The sequence below is a fragment of the Petromyzon marinus genome, chromosome 37 (genome assembly GCF_048934315.1).
Source record: "Petromyzon marinus isolate PM22_M1 ecotype Great Lakes invasive population chromosome 37, UKy_Petmar_22M1.pri1.0, whole genome shotgun sequence".
Lineage (NCBI taxonomy): Eukaryota > Metazoa > Chordata > Hyperoartia > Petromyzontiformes > Petromyzontidae > Petromyzon > Petromyzon marinus.
The window spans coordinates 19,106,736-19,124,362 of NC_133703.1; the positions used below are offsets into that span (position 1 = coordinate 19,106,736).

General features: G+C 50.1%; 1 protein-coding gene across 2 annotated transcripts in view; it reads right to left on the reverse strand.

Annotated features, from left to right (window-relative positions):
• Positions 1-17,627, reverse strand: part of LOC116949528 (BAR/IMD domain-containing adapter protein 2-like) — a 56,344-nt gene that overhangs the window by 26,052 nt on the left and 12,665 nt on the right. For both annotated transcript variants that reach the window (XM_076072401.1, XM_076072402.1), the window contains exon 4: positions 16,955-17,041. In XM_076072401.1, the coding sequence (XP_075928516.1) occupies positions 16,955-17,041 (87 nt within the window). The remainder of the gene's footprint in view (positions 1-16,954; positions 17,042-17,627) is intronic.

Below are 17,627 nucleotides of genomic sequence, written 5' to 3' on the forward strand. Positions count from 1 at the left end.
ATAATAGGGTTTTCCCCCTTTTTTCTGGCAACAAAACTGAAACCTTTTTACAAGGATTCATGTCTGGTGTGGACCAATCAGTTTCAAGGACAATGCATATATTAGTATAGTATGTTTTTTGTTTGCATTTAATGCAGACATGAATCCTTGTTAAACGGTTTCAGTTTTGTTGCTAGGAAAACAAAGGGGAAAAACCCTTATTATTAAATCATTGTTGTTGAAATAGCTGTAAATCAAGCGCAGTGCGCTTGTGGCCACGCAATGCAAACAATGGGCCTTAGAGCAAACATTCTCAGTCTGTGCGCCTTCATTGTTGTATTGTTTGTTGTTGTAGCTTGCTGACCCTAACCCGACCGGGCATCTGTGAAGAAACAAAACAAAGAGCTTCGCAGCTCATCGGATTCCCGCAGTCCTAAACAAAACAGTGTTTCCGATGTAACGGCGTCGAGCCGCTGAACCAGATTGCCAGAGGATTTGCCAAGAGATGTTTGTTTTGGGGTGGGGGGCATCGCGGCCGCTTGCCCCTTGTGTGTATAGAATTCCGCGGTTCGCGTCCATGGCAGGGCTGCTCCTGGTAAAAAAACAAATACTGCCGGTTCGTTACCACGTGAACACGGCGGAGACGGAGGTACTTCTCGATCTTGGTCGGCGTTCTTCACTCGTTTCAGAGAGGTGGGAGGTGGAGGGGCAGGCGACGATAAGACATCATCCCACTTTCGCCGATAATTAAGACATCATCGGTGCCGCGGGCTGTCGCCACACCATTTTAAACCATTGTGGGGTTTGACAGCGGCACGATGATGATGAGTGGGGTGTGGGGTGTTTTTACTCTGTGTGTAGTGTCGGGGTTCGCATGTCAGGGACGGCACTAAAGGCCATCAGGGGCCACTGGTGGCCCTCTGCGCCTTGCAATGAAGAACTCTGGCTTCGAACACCACCGTCACCACCACCAAACACCACTAGCAACAACATCACCACCATCACCACCAGAAACGAATCACCGTCGCTACCAACCCTATCTCACCACCACCACCACCAAACACCACTAGCAACAACATCACCACCATCACCACCAGAAACGAATCACCGTCGCTACCAACCCCATCTCACCACCACCACCAACCAACCACCACTCGCAACAACAACACCACCATCACCAAAACCCATCGCCATCGATACCAACCCCATCTCACCAACGTCATCCAGCAACATCACCACCACCATCACCACCAAAAACGAATCACCATCGCCACCGACCCCCATCACCACCACCACCACGAGCAACAACACCACCGCCATCACCACCGTTGCCCACCATCACCATCGATACCATCACCACTTCGGACTGGCTTTCCTTATCTGCTGCCCAAGCTGCCCACCGCCGCGTTATCTCCTCTCCCCAACTGCGCCCAGAGTTCCCCGCGCCAGATAAGCTCACTCGGTCTGCAAAGTACTCTCACTGTAGTACTCTCACTGTAGTACTTTCACTGTAGTACTCACTCTAGAGTACTCTCACTGTAGTACTTTCACTGTAGTACTCACTCTAGAGTACTCTCACTGTAGTACTCTCACTGTAGTACTCTCACTGTAGTACTTTCACTGTAGTACTCTCACTGTAGTACTCTCACTGTAGTACTTTCACTGTAGTACTTTAACTGTAGTACTCTCACTGTAGTACTCTCACTGTAGTACTCTCACTGTAGTACTCTAGAGTACTCTCACTGTAGTACTCTCACTGTAGTACTCTCACTGTAGTACTCTCACTGCAGTACTCTCACTGTAGTACTCTAGAGTACTCTCACTGTAGTACTTTAACTGTAGTACTCACTCTAGAGTACTCTCACTGTAGTACTCTCACTGTAGTACTCTCACTGTAGTACTCTCACTGTAGTACTCGCTCTAGAGTACTCTCACTGTGGTACTCGCTCTACAGTACTCGCTCTACAGGACTCTCACTGCAGACTGGCCTCAGTACTGAGTATTTATCTGCTGCTGTAACGTTCCACGTGGCGACTCGCCACTTGGTGGAGCCATCAACTATAGTGATGGCCAGGTTGCTTCCGAAAGAAGGGCTACATAGCTCAGTGGGCCTTACCTGGTAAACGACATCGTTTAGTCTATGGGTCTCTATGGATCTCTATGTGTTTTAGAGTAGTTGGCTGCTTCAATAACTTTCCACGTGGCAATACGTCGCTAGGTTGAGCTATAAAATAGCAATGGCCAGGTCGCGAGCTGTAAGAAGAGCTACATAGCTCAGATGGAGCGTACCTGGTCAGATAAAACATAGCTTCTTGAGACCCAGAAAATTGGTATCGTATCGATAAACACGGCACCCCCCTCCACCCCCCTCCACCCCCCAACGTGCCGAGGAGTCACGGTCGAGGGAGGACCACACCAGCGGTGGGGATGGGCGGCCTCGGCTAGTGGGGATGCTGATGATGGGGGGGAGGATGGGGTCAAGAGATTTTGTTGAGAGCCGTATGGGTCAGAAGGAGGAGGATGTTCAAACTCCACTCTAGTGAACTCCGTAGGAAGCCCGCGAAGAGAGGGAGGGCCAGGACTGGATCGATGGCAGCGGAAGCACGCGGGCAGGGGTTGGTGGCACTCCGGACGATATTCCGAGTTCTGTACCAGCAGCGTAACGAGCGGTGGGGGGGGGGGTGGGGGGGGGGGCAGAAGGTGCCTTAGCCTCCCGCCCCCCCCCCCCCCACTCCAAAGCGACGAGTTGGGGCCCCCCTTGACAAGCACCTGGAGGAATGATGTGATTAGGCAAGAGGAGCCGTGATTGATAATAGCCTCGGTGCAAACCGTGCGAGACAAATCACAATTATGGGGGCCCCTCCTTACCGAGCTGATAATGTAGTTTACTATGCCACTGATAATGTAGTTAATACACCACTGATAACGTTGTTAGTACATCACTGATAATGTAGTTACTACGCCACTGATAATGTAGTTACTACACCACTGATAATGTAGTTACTACGCCACTGATAATGTAGTTACTACACCACTGGTAATGTAGTTACTACACCACTGATAATGTAGTCACTACGCCACTGATAATGTAGTTACTACGCCACTGATAATGTAGTTACTACACCACTGATAATGTAGTTACTACGCCACTGATAATGTAGTCACTAAGCCACTGATGATGTAGTTACTACACCACTGGTAATGTAGTCACTACGCCACTGATAATGTAGTCACTACGCCACTGATAATGTAGTTACTACGCCACTGATAATGTAGTTACTACACCACTGATAACGTTGTTAGTACATCACTGATAATGTAGTTACTACGCCACTGATAATGTAGTTACTACACCACTGATAATGTAGTTACTACACCACTGGTAATGTAGTCACTACGCCACTGATAATGTAGTCACTACGCCACTGATAATGTAGTTACTACGCCACTGATAATGTAGTTACTACGCCACTGATAATGTAGTCACTACACCACTGATAATGTAGTTACTATGCCACTGATAATGTAGTCACTACACCACTTATAGTGTAGTTACTACACCACTGATAATGTAGTCACTACGTCACTGATGATGTAGTTACTACACCACTGATAATGTAGTTACTACGCCACTGATAATGTAGTTACTACACCACTGATAATGTAGTCACTACGCCACTGATAATGTAGTTTACTATGCCACTGATAATGTAGTTACTACACCACTGATAACGTTATTAGTACATCACTGATAATGTAGTTACTACGCCACTGATAATGTAGTTACTACACCACTGATAATGTAGTTACTACACCACTGGTAATGTAGTCACTACGCCACTGATAATGTAGTCACTACGCCACTGATAATGTAGTTACTACACCACCGGTAATGTAGTCACTACGCCACTGATAATGTAGTTACTACGCCACTGATAATGTAGTTACTACACCACTGATAATGTAGTTACTACACCACTGATAATGTAGTTACTACACCACTGATAATGTAGTTACTACACCACTGATAATGTAGTTACTACACCACTGATAATGTAGTTACTACGCCACTGATAATGTAGTCACTACACCACTGATAATGTAGTCACTACACCACTGATAATGTAGTCACTACGCCACTGATAATGTAGTCACTACGCCACTGATAATCTAGTTACTACACCACTGATAATGTAGTCACTACGTCACTGATGATGTAGTTACTATGTCACTGATGATGTAGTTACTACGTCACTGATAATGTAGTTACTACACCACTGATAATGTAGTTACTACACCACTGATAATGTAGTCACTACGCCACTGATAATGTAGTCACTACACCACTGATAATGTAGTTACTACACCACTGATAATGTAGTTACTACACCACTGATAATGTAGTTACTACGCCACTGATAATGTAGTTACTACACCACTGATAATGTAGTTACTACACCACTGATAATGTAGTCACTACGCCACTGATAATGTAGTCACTACACCACTGATAATGTAGTCACTACACCACTGATAATGTAGTTATTACACCACTGATAATGTAGTTACTACGTCACTGATAATGTAGTTACTACACCACTGATAATGTAGTTACTACACCACTGATAATGTAGTCACTACGCCACTGATAATGTAGTCACTACACCACTGATAATGTAGTCACTACACCACTGATAATGTAGTTACTACACCACTGATAATGTAGTTACTACGCCACTGATAATGTAGTTACTACACCACTGATAATGTAGTTACTACGCCACTGATAATGTAGTAACTACACCACTGATAATGTAGTCACTACACCACTGATAATGTAGTTACTACGCCACTGATAATATAGTTACTACGCCACTGATAATGTAGTCACTACACCACTGATAATGTAGTCACTACACCACTGATAATGTAGTCACTACACCACTGATAATGTAGTCACTACACCACTGGGACGTACCGCAATTTGTCGAGGACTCTAACAAACGCGCCCCCGCCCCCTGCCCCCTATCGCAGTGGAGGGCAATACCCCCCCCCCCCCTCGTGCATCAGTTGGCTGCCCGAACCAATTGAGCGACGTGAAACCCACACACCAGAACCACGGCAAGGCACATGGCGGTGGCGTTAAATCCGCCGCTAATCACCTAACCCAGCCCGGATTTAACCCCTTCCTTTTCGCTCCCCGTCATAGTAACGTGGAATCTCAAATGCCGCGGACACGGTGCCACCACCAACGGATGTGATCGCCCCCCCCCCTCCCACCAATCTTCGTGGTCGGTCGTACTCTGGGGAGTGCTCCCCCCACTTGGACCTCTAGCTTAAATTCCGTCACGGCTCTCACCCATCATTCATCGTCCCGTCTGGCCCGCGGTGAGCCCTGCCCGAGCCCACCGCTTACTGAGCCCAACAACCCATGCATTGCACTTCATTGACAGGACCCAACGCAGGAGACCCTCTGGATTTGATCTCCCATGAGGCTGCGAATGGTTCCATCCTTGAACGTATCCACCGCACAAACCACGGCGGAAGAAGATGCGGGATACCCTGATGCACAAATGGGGGGGGGGGGGGGGAGGGGGGGGGAACCCTCTCCAGTAGCGGTGCGACTGTGGCCATCCAGAACAGATCTTACAATCCATAGCGACGCAATGTCCGAGCCACAAATCGTCCTCGCTCTGCATCTACATGAGCAGCCGTGCGAAAAAAAACGAAGATTCGCAACGTGCCATCTTTACTCGCCGAGCCACGTTGGCTTCCCGTTTGCCGAACGAAGACGTCAAAGGGTCTCGCTCGCTTACACGCAGAGCGCCTGCAACAAGCGGAGCCGCAACACCCCGCCGATCTCGTCAAAGGAGCATTTAAACATCATCACGCGAACTCAAACGGCCACCCTCACGGAAGCGGCTTTTCGGCTAACCAGTCGAGCAGAGACGGTGGTCGTCGCATCGCGCACTTTCAGGTGCGCTTCTGCGGGCCGTCTGGAATGCTCTTCCTTCCAAAATTTGGAAAACCAATGGAGGCATGCGCTTTAAAGTAATGTAGATTGAAAGGTAATTTCTTCGAAACTGCGTTTTGTGTTTAGTTTGTTGTCCTTTCCCCGCACCTCCGATTAGCGCGGGTGGCTACGTACGGTGGGAAAGAAGTTCAACATAGACTCACATACACACGTGCCGGGCGGAAAAAAAAGTTTTCAATCAGTGGACGATGACCCATCATTGCGTACGGATCAGTAAGATGGACGCTGACAATAAAGAGCCTGAACTACTGGCTTCAGGGGCCACACCATCATGCCTTCAGGACCGCGGCGGTGAATTGGTGACTACCTCGCCTGGAATACAAGAGGTCGTGGGCTTCATCCCGACCCTGACGATGCCTGCTGCTGTATATTTGGATTCTGCAGTGTCTCTCTCTCCCTCCCTCCCTCTCTCCCCGTGGTCGCGTGGATTTTCTCCGGGGCCTCCGGTTTTTCCCTCCACATTCAGAATCCACATCACGCGTTCAGAGTATTTGGCCGCGATAAATTCCCAAGTGACGGCAGGCCCGCTTCGTTGGGCTATCATTTGTGATGGCCAGGTCGCTTCTGAAAAACACCTACATAGCTGAGTGGGCCTTGCCTGGTAAAATAAAAATTGTTTAGTTCAAGTTTCGTCATTCTCTCGAAAACACAGCCCCCACTAGAGGTAGCTCTAGAGAGCCCCCCCCCCCCACCCTCTCGTGGCTACCTAGGCCTACTCTTCCACGGTGGCCGGGGTTTAACCAGGATGGTTGCGGAATCGACCGTGCGCGTTTCCTGGTGGCGGCAGCAATGGATTCGTGCCCAGAGCTGGCATCGGTGTCGCCGCGTCGGACTCCAATGCAGCAAACGCTGCGCGGTTGTCGATAAGGGAGCCAGTGCTGACTGAGCAATGCGCGCGGCTTTGGTCTCCAAAGCGGCGGTGGCGGTCCCTAATCTTCTAAGACGCTGCGAGTTACCCATGCTGTGGCCCACCACACGTGACCCTGGCGATCAACAACTTCTCTGGCCTCCTACCGTAAAGTGTTTAAAACCGCGTGCCGCACACTGGTATATTATGTGTGTGTGGGATTCGTTTATTTTTTTTAGTGAGTGACACGCATTGCAAATGAGCATTGATACTTTTTTTGGGGGGGTGGGGGCGCGGTTTGACAAACGGAAACTTCCAAAATGCTCAAATAATGTAATCGCGTGCGGAGCGATTTTTGAAGTCAAGGGAATTATTTGGTGACGCCGCCACCACTGCCGCCGCTGCTGCTGCGTTGGCGGTGGTAGAAAAGCACAACCAAGAACAACAACAACAACAACTCCCCATCACCACCACACCTGCCGCCTGGCACCTGACACTCACGGTAAAACCCGCAACCATCCTGGTTAAACCCCGGCCACCGTGGAAGAGTAGGCCTAGGTAGCCACGAGAGGGTGGGGGGGGGGGCTCTCTAGAGCTACCTCTAGTGGGGGCTGTGTTTTCGAGAGAATGACGAAACTTGAACTAAACAATTTTTATTTTACCAGGCAAGGTCCACTCAGCTATGTAGGTGTTTTTCAGAAGCGACCTGGCCATCACAAATGATAGCCCAACGAAGCGGGCCTGCCGTCACTTGGGAATTTATCACGGCCAAATACTCTGAACGCGTGATGTTGATTCTGAATGTGGAGAGAAAAACCGGAGGCCCCGGAGCAAATCCACGCGACCACGGGGAGAGAGGGAGGGAGAGAGAGACACTGCAGACTCCAAATATACAGCAGCAGCGTCACTCGAACATCTGTTTCGGACACTAAAGGCCTCGAACTGTTACAGCCTTACGTCAGTATACACTGCAATACACTTCACTATACACTACACTACTATACACTAGACGATACACTACTATACACTACACTATACACTGCTATACACTACACTATACACTACACTACTATACACAGCTATATACTACACTATACACTACACTATTATACACTGCACTACTATACACTACAATACACTACACTATTATACACTAGACTATACACTACTATATACCACACTACTATACACTAAACTATACACTACACTACTATACACTACAATACACTATACTATACACTACACTATACACTGCTAATACTATACATTACTATATACTACGCTATACACGACACTACACTATACACTACATTATACACTATACACTACACACTACACTATACACGACACTACACTATACACTACATTATACACTATACACTACACTATACACTACACTATACACGACACTACTATACACTACACTATACACGACACTACACTATACACTACATTATACACTATACACTACACTATACACGACACTACTATACACTACACTACACTATACACGACACTACACTATACACTACATTATACACTATACACTACACTATACACTACACTGTTACAGCCTCACGTGGGTCCTCTGCTGACGCCCCCCCGGTGTGGGACTCTCTAATGCCTTTGCATATCCGCAACATCACACGCACTCTGCCTTCTTCTGTCAAGGAACATCTCAAAGGCCTCTCGCGATGTGTGTTGGCTCAGGGCTTTCGAGAATCCCCGAGCTTGGCCCGGCGCGCCTCTGAGCTGTCGACTTGTCTGCAAAATGTGTCACGTTGTAAATATCACCATCATCATTGTCGTCAACTAAAACACATCTGTCAATAGCAACACTCTGTGTGTGACGTTCGAAGGACGTCCTCCAGGCAAAAGGACCCAGGGGGGGTGGGGTGGGGATGGTGCGCCTGGCCGAGGAGAGACACCGGCGATCTGGGAGCCAGGGTTGACGCCGCTGGCGGAGCACAGGGCCGTGTGGGAGGGGGGGCCTCGGTGGAGTCGCTGCCACACCCCCACCTTGCGAACAGATTCAGGCGGTGACTTATTGGGTAATGGCCCTTCTCTGAAGCAGATAGAGAGGGGAGGTCAGAGGCTGCATGAAAGGTGGACGAAGTTTTTGCCCAATCCCGGCCAGCTGCCTCAAGAAAATGTTCATAAGAAACTTAATAAACAAAACAATAATCATTCACTCGTTTACACCGTGGGGCCTGATGAGAACTGTACTTTTTTTTCGTCAACGAGTTATTTCAGATGACCATTTTATTTCTGTTTTTTTTTTAAACGAGTTGCCTATCAAGAGTTACACTCATAGCAGCAGAGCAAGTTAAAAACTAAACTCAACGCGTTCGTCAAAAATAAAACAGCGCCGTGGCCTTAATAAGGAAGGATGTGTATAAATAGTAATTATCCAATTTTAATATACATAGAACGCGCTGTTTCACTGCGGTGTCCGGCACAGCACCCCGGGGGGGGGGGGAGAGAGAAGGGGGGGGGCACTGATTGTGCGTCGAAGTAAAACCCAAAAGGGCTCGATTCGGCGGGGCGACCGACTGTCTGTAGAACGAAAGAGAGAGCGAAACTTTGAATCGTTTGCACAACGAACGAACAAACGAAAAACCTCGCGAGAGTGCGCGCAGAAATACGGAGAGCCGCGCGCATGCTCGGGACCCACTGGCAGTGGGGGGGAGGCATATGCCACCCCAATGATCCGATCCAAATCCCTAATTTCCATCGGATCATTGGGGTTTATTAGTAATAAATCGGCATTTTGCGACCCCCACTGCCACTGTGTAGCATATTATTACGTGCCAGGGACTGTTTGAGATGATAGGATAAGAGACCGAGTCCATAATTGGCAATAAGTAACGGCATAGCGGTTATAAGTGACTCACAGAATTGTGCGCAATTGCGTATACAGTCCAGACTTCCCTGAAGGCATCAACACCTTCAGCGAGCACGATGCCGATCACACCACGCGGTTCGAATTCGACCCTCGATCGATGGCTGCGCCATCGCCGCACACGCGTCGAGTAAAAAGCAAGGGACAAGTCCTTGCTTACTAACACCCTTGACAAGGGCGGAACGGGAACGCCGCAAAAATGATGATGATGATGATAGTTGTCATTTAGAAAATTGCAACGCGCGCGGTTCTCTACTCAAAAGGGAAAGGGGGAAACTGAACAGACTCTGCGGCACGAGGGAGAACGACGGACAAAATAGGGGGAGGCAGTCAAGAACCGGCGCCAAAAATAAAAATCCCCCCCAAGCTCTGCGGTCCTATATTTGGAGAGTTTGACCAACTGCATCTAAGGCGTGGGGGGGGGGGGGAAGGAAACCCCGAGTCCCTGGAGAGAACCCACGCATGCGCGGTTGGGAGGTGGGGGGGGGTTAACACTCAAACCGCTCATTGCAGACGGAGGCTAACCCACTTGCTGTACTGCGCATCATATCCCGGCAAATCCAGATAAAAATGTCGGAAACTGCGCGACCCGGGTGCCGCTGAAGAGAGATCTGACGCCGATCTCGAAAGCGGCAGTATCACCCCCCCCCCCCCTTTAATGTTCAGCGAAAGTCGCGTGTGAGACGCTTGTGCCGGGGATTTCTCGCAGATTGTTACGACGACAACGGGATCCTAAAACCGCGGATCCCATACAGGGACCTGGCCATTGTGCTACGATGGCAGTAGCAGCAGCAGCGGCGATAGGATTCAGGAGATGCTGACCACGCCGAGAGGGCTTTAACAGAGAGAAAGAGAGAGTTCTGTCGTCTATCTGTTCCTCCTCCGTCGAAGGAGCGCAGAACATAGCGGGTTTGCTACAAGGCCGTAGCCATGGAGTCAACATTGGGGGGGACCAACTCCTCCAGGGGGTCTGGGGGTCCCAACCCATAAAAATATCTAAAATATTTTAAAAAATTTACTAACATATGGGATGGACTTTTTATCAAATTTTTACAATAATGTCTAATAGTGTTACTGTGTTACATTGCTCTGTTTAAACTTTTTGACCATTTCCTGTTTCATTGTATGTAATGGCAGAGATTAGGGATTAATAAAGTACAACCATAACCACAATCATATAAACAGAAATCTATGCCTTGATTTATATAAGTCCAGAATTGTGGCCAAGGTTTAGCAAATTGTTATTTTTATTTACATAGCATAGCAATTTTTTTTAAAAGCAATATATTGGGGGGGGGGACATTTTGAGGATATTTGAATATTGGGGGGGATGTGTCCCCCCCCAATATTCAAATATCCTCCCCCCAATATATATTATAATTACGGCCTTGGTTTGCTATATGGACGTATTGGCACTACATCGGTGCAGCACAACACACCGGTCCAAATAAAACAGTTCTGAAATCTAAATTTGAACTGACTTTCGTCTCCCGACTGCTTCGACATCACGGGAGCTGATTTTTTGACGCACCACCACCCCGCAAGATTTCTTGACCGGGGTTGTGAATCGCGGGAAAATAAATCATGATTGTGGTTGTGTCTTTATTTTCACTCGGACATGGGTCTCTATATCTGCCATGGGTCTTTAGGAGTCTCAATATATCTCCGAGTATGTATCTCCGTGTATCTGTGTTTCATTTATTTCGCACCCGACGTAGCCGACCGTGCTAATCGGCAGGTTCGGGGGAAGGACAATAAACTAAAGAAAAAAAGGCCGTTCTAAAGAAATGAATTTTCAACCCACGTGTCTCTACGCATCTTTCTATGGGCGCCCGTGTAGCTCCGTTCGATCGCTCGTAAATTGTTTACGTGGCGCGAGAGACGTCCGGCCGTAAGCCGCTTTACAAGAATGACCCGCGGAGGAGCTCGCAGAAGAAATTGAAGACCGGCGTGTAACTTGCAACGTTGCGGACGCCGAGTTGCGAACTCAACCGAAGAAAACTACGACGATGACGACACCGCCCGCCCGCCCGACCGCGTCGTGCATCGCTCAAGCGGCGCAGAAATATAACGGCGGCTCGCGCCGGGTTTCGCTCACCGCACAGGGAGAAGGGAAATCTATCTTAAATCATGGAAGGATTTTTTTTTTGTTCCTTCAAATTTAAATGCCAAGGCGAGAGGCCATTTTAAGGCGAAACCGCGAAAACCCGGGCACGACCCCAAAAAAAGTGAAAGAGGCGGCAAAAGCGAGGTGACTTTTTAGCGTGGCCCGGATCTCGCTCGGCTTGCGTTCAAGAGAGGTTGGCGTTTAAGACCGAAACAGGAGGAGGATTATGTCCACAAATCTGACTGTCGCCTGATGATCCTCTGACACCCATAAACTCTATACTCATTGGTTCTTTCGGTAAAAATCACGTAGGTATAAAATAAAATATACCTACGTGACTTTACCGAAAGAACCAAAGAGTTATGGATCCCTGCAGTCACGGGAGCTTCAAACCCATAAACTCGTTGTGCCTCCCACCAGCCTCCGCTCTATGGGTGATTGGAGGGCCCTCTCATCAGTTGCCCCGAGGCTATGGAACACACTGCCCATTGAGATCAGATCCGCTGAGTAAATCTCCGCCTTCAAATCTCAATTAAAAACTGTTCAAACGGTCTTACAATTTGGCTTGAATGCCCTCCTGTACTCTCCCCCACCGAGCATATTCTGTCCCTTGAATGCTCTCAATGCTGCCCCTTATGTTTTATACATATGCTATTGTTTTTTTTCATGCAATCGTTCTATTTTCAGCATGTTTCATATTTAATACTTTTTACTGTTCGGTTCTTTGAACGTGGGAAGAGCGACATATAAATAAAATGCATTATTATTGATGAGGCCGCTTGTGATTACCAGCAAAACGTCACGGTAATAGGAACGACACATTTATATTTATGCGATCTAACCCACAACAACCCCCCCCCCTATTATGGACGATATTGCTCGCGAAATCCCTAAACTGGTAGGGTGGTGCCTCAACGTTAACGGACAATGACGATGGCAGCGAGAGGGGGCGGTCACGGAGGTGATCGGACGATTCGTTTGGGAGGATTTCGAGGATGAATGATTGCCAATGACGCTATCTTCCAGTATGGCCGCGGTCGCACTGTGGCTCGTCTTTAAGGTATCTCTGTGGACATATGGGGGTCTCTGCATCTCGATGTGTCTCCGTGTGTCTCCGTGTGTCTGTACCTATCTCTGTGTGTCTCTCTCTGTGCAGCTGCGCGTCTCTGCGGCTATGCGTCTCTATGTTTGCCCTCTTGCGCACGGCAATGTGGCTTAGGAGCTCGATGCCACCAATGTCTAGGTCTGCTGCTGGCCACGATGAGGGGGGCTTCAAGGGGAGAGTTCGTGTCGTTTTGCTGTTCTCTTCCTTCGCCGATAGAGCTCAGACCACAGTGGGTTTACCGTGCAGTCCATAGCGTGGCCACAATCGCACTACCGTGGCTTGTCTTTAATGCATCTCTACGGGTCTCTATGCATCTCTATGGGTCCGAGTGTCTACGTATATCCATGTGCTTATATGGGTTTACTGTACGGTCCATGGCTTGGTTGCATGGTCACAATCACAGTGCAGTGGCTCGCGGGGCGCCACGGTGGCTAGGATATGTTAACTACCTCCCTTGGTATACAGGAAGTTGTTGGTTGTTGTAACAGGTCTCTCGCTGGTTCAGCAGTTCCACTGCTGGATTTTTTTCGCCTGAGGACGACCGCTTGTGTTGCGATCGAAACGTCGTGATATGTATTTTTAATTTTATTTTTCTACCTACGTGACTTTACCGAAAGAACCAAAATAGTTTGGATTCCTGCAGACACGAAAGCTTCAAATCAAGAAGGAGGTCGTGGGTTCGAGCTCGACCCTTCATCCCCTATGGGACATAATCTTTTCCTGCCCTTGGCTGCATGCTCTGCCGCTCCCCATGAGAGGTTTTTCTTGCCAAGCTCTGCCGTGGCGGTTCTTCGCCAGGTGGGTTTTGGCCTCCCCAGTTTTATTTTGCCCGCAGGCGTCCATCTCAGGATCGATCCCGACCCTTGACTCCTGTAATTTTTTAAAAGTTTGCGGTGTCTCCCCGTGGTTGCGTGGATTTTTCTCTGGGTCCCCCGGTGTTCGCCCTCCACATTTGGAATCGACGTCGTGCGTTCAGAGTGTTTGGCCGCTGCAACTTTCCGCGTGATGATAAGCCAACTTCGTTGAGCTCTCAATTGTGATGGCCAGGTCGCTTCTAACGAAGAGCTACAGAGCTCAGTGGACCTTACCTGGTAAAATAAAAACAATGTTAAATAGTTAATGTATCATCGCGATCCTCGCGTTGTTGGCGTAGCAGAGAGCGCGCTGCACACGACACACAAAGAGGTGGCCGGCCACCACCACCACCACTACGCCCGGGCGTCTTTGTCTCTTCAGGAGTTTAGTTTTTAATCCATTTATGAAAGAGATGTGCACATTATCGTCCCGGTGATGATGCTCTGATGCGGTTAATGGTTGCAATGTTGTTTTCGAGGAGGGAGGGATGTTAAAGTCCTGGTCGTAGGCGTGCGATGATGCTCGGGGTCTCGAGCCCCGAATGAGGGCGCTGGCAAACACGGCGGAACGGAAACTTTCAGAGGGAGCGCACGGAAACAACAACTTGGACAGCGCCGTTTGTAACTGGCCGATGGGCGTTCTGCGGTCCCCAGGTGTCCTGTCTGCTCGGCAACTGTAGTCAAGGTCACCTCCGATTATCCAACCGTGCTCAATCCCAGACTCGCAAAGACCCGCAGCGACGCGTGGAGACCCACAGAGACTCATCCGAGTTCAATTAAAGACAAGCCACAGTCGTCCCAGTGTAGCCATGCAACCCTAACCATGGACCGCACACAGCAAACCCACTGTGCTCTGGGCTCCTGCATCGGATGAAGCAAAGAGGAGCAGCGACACGACACGAACTCTCTGCTGAAGCCCTCCCGTAGTGGCCAACAGCAATAGCAGCAGGACCCCTCGACATTGGCGACATCGAGCACCTGAGCCAGATTGCCATACGCAAGAAGATGAAGATACATGGAGATAGATAGACCCATAGGGATACATATAGACACATGAAGAGCCACAGAGAGACACATCTATACATACACAGAGAGTCCTAGAAATACTTAGAGTTACGACCAAGACGAGCCACAGCAGTGCGACTGTGGCCATGCAACCCAGAGGCATATGGACCCACAAAGTAAAGCCACTGCGGTCTGCGCAGGAGGAACAGCGACACGACACGAACTATCTCTCTCTCTCTCTACTGAAGCCCTCTCGTCGTAGGCCAACAGCAGCAGCAGCAGACCGCGACAATTGGCGACATCGAGCGCCTGAGCCACATCGCCGCCACGCGCAAGGATACAACGACAGTGGACCCCACCGTGTGCTCAAGTGCACGTTACTTGTTCACTTCGAGAGAGCTGCACAACGCGGTCGATCTTGGTGGTGCATTTCGGTGCGAGAGGGAGCGGTTTCCTTTTTGGTAAAAATATCAACCCAGGCGTTCGTTGCTATTTATATTTAATTTTGTCGCGGTGGGAAAGGAGTTCCGTTGAACACAAGGCCGGCCAGGGCCCAGGGAGGGACAGGCTTGGCCTTGGGACAGGGGAGGCTAACCATCGCACAAAGACGACGGCCGTCTGGAAAAAAAAAAACACTCTTCTATCCGATATTAGTGAAGCCACTGTGCACTTTTCAATCCAAATTGAAAACGAATTTCTGTAGAACTGCTTTTCAGCACTTAGATCATTGTCCTCCCCGCCCTCCCGCCCCTCCGATTAGCGTCATTGATGCGAAAGAAATTCAACATACGTAGAGATTCATACTCGGAGATATATACGGGGAATCATATAGTCCCGTATAGATACAGAGATCCATATTCAAGTGGTGGTGCCATTGTGGCCATGCAACCCCAAACACTCGCGTTGCAGTGATATCCCGACAAAACGCTGGGCTAATTCAGTGATGGGGCGGTGGCCCTTCCCCCACACCTCCGATTAGCACGGTTGGCTACGTACGGTGCGAAAGAAGTCCAACCATACGTCCCGAGTTTAGGTGACAAAGTCAAGTTGACTTCCCGGCTCACCACGGTGCTGATGCCCTGTCGACGGCCCTGCAGAGTCGGTGGACAACTGGCTGTCGATCTCTGCCCAACTAACCGGTCCGTGTTTTATCGACCCCCCCCGAAAGCTGGTGGGATGATGGGCTGAGCCAACCCTGCCTCAAATAACCCGGATTGGAACTCGCGGCCTTCCGGCTACGAGCGGCTCGCACGGTCGCTTCGAGCCACCCGGGCCGATAATGCGGAAGTAAAGCCCCGATCGTCAACCGTTGGGCATGGAGCGGTGGCGCCGTGGTTAGCGCAGTGCGCGATAAACCCAAAGCCCTGGAGTTTTCATTCCTCGCCGCCGCGACGAACGGCAAAAAAGCGGCGAGCGATATCCGAGTCGGTTTCTGGCCACCCGCCAAAAAAACAAAACCTCCCGCACTGACCAGGGTGGTGAAGTATGGTCAAACGGCCCTTCCGACCGACACGGCGTATCGGAGGGTTTTTATCCAGCAGTGGATCGATGAACGACTGTACGTGTGTTAGTATTAACAACTAGGGTACATTCAAGAGGGTCTGTGCCACCCGCTGGTTTACTGTAAAGGGTGTGTGGCCCCTGCAATCATCCACTCAGCCCCCCAGTGATCCACTTATCCCCAGCCCTCCATTCCCAGTGATCCACTCAGCCCCCCCAGATATCCACTCATCCCCACCCCTCCCTTCCCAGTGATCCACTCAGCCCCCCAGTGATCCACTCATCCCCAGCCCTCCCTTCCCAGTGATCCACTCAGCCCCCCCAGATATCCACTCATCCCCAGCCCTCCCTTCCCAGTGATCTACTCAGCCCCCCAGTGATCCACTCATCCCCAGCCCTCCCTTCCCAGTGATCCACTCAGCCCCCCCCCCCCCCCCAGTGATCCACTCAGCCCCCCCCAGATATCCACTCATCCCCACCCCTCCCTTCCCAGTGATCCACTCGGCCCCCCATTAGTCCACCCATACCTCCAGCGATCACTCAGGCCTCACAATAATTCGCTCTCGGGGGAGGGGGGTCCGTGCCCACCAATCCCCCCGCCCCGCCCCGCCACGTACGCACCGAGCTCCCTGGACGCCTGGCTCTCGCTCGCGATCTCTCCCAGCTTGACCAGTGCGTCGAAGTATCCCTTGGCAGCGTGGGTGACTCCTGCAGAGCGGCGGCACGGAGACACTCGGTGAGCGGCGGAGAGAGACAAAGGCGGCTGTGCAGTGTTGTCGCCCCCACCCCAACAAAGACAAAGATCCCCCCGTATAGCCTTAACAGACTGTAGGGGCAAGTGCTGTGAGCAAGCACCTATGAAGGCCGGAACGGTACACGAGGGGGTGGGTGGCCAGCACCACGCCCGACCGCCTTTGTCTCCGCAGTGGCGACGTTTAACACATCGCACCAGGTACTCATTTGAGGCTAAGTCGAACTAGGGGAGGCCCAGTACGGGTTCAGATAATCGCCACAGGTGTTGGCCGTGAGCGGGAATCGAACCCGGGTCGCCAGGTTCATAGCGCAGCGTAGCGCTAACCGCTACACCACCGCTCCCCCCAACACATGTGTGTAAGTTAAAACCAGGGGCGGGGTGTTGGCTTTGTTATGAAATCATTATGACAGCTGATATCCAAACAGCCTCGATACATTCGCAAGTGCCACCGCGTGGCCCCAAAAAGTAGCCGACAAAACATATAAATAGCAGGCGACGTTTCGGGCGGTGGGCCTCCTTCATTTTGCGTGCTGTGAAGAA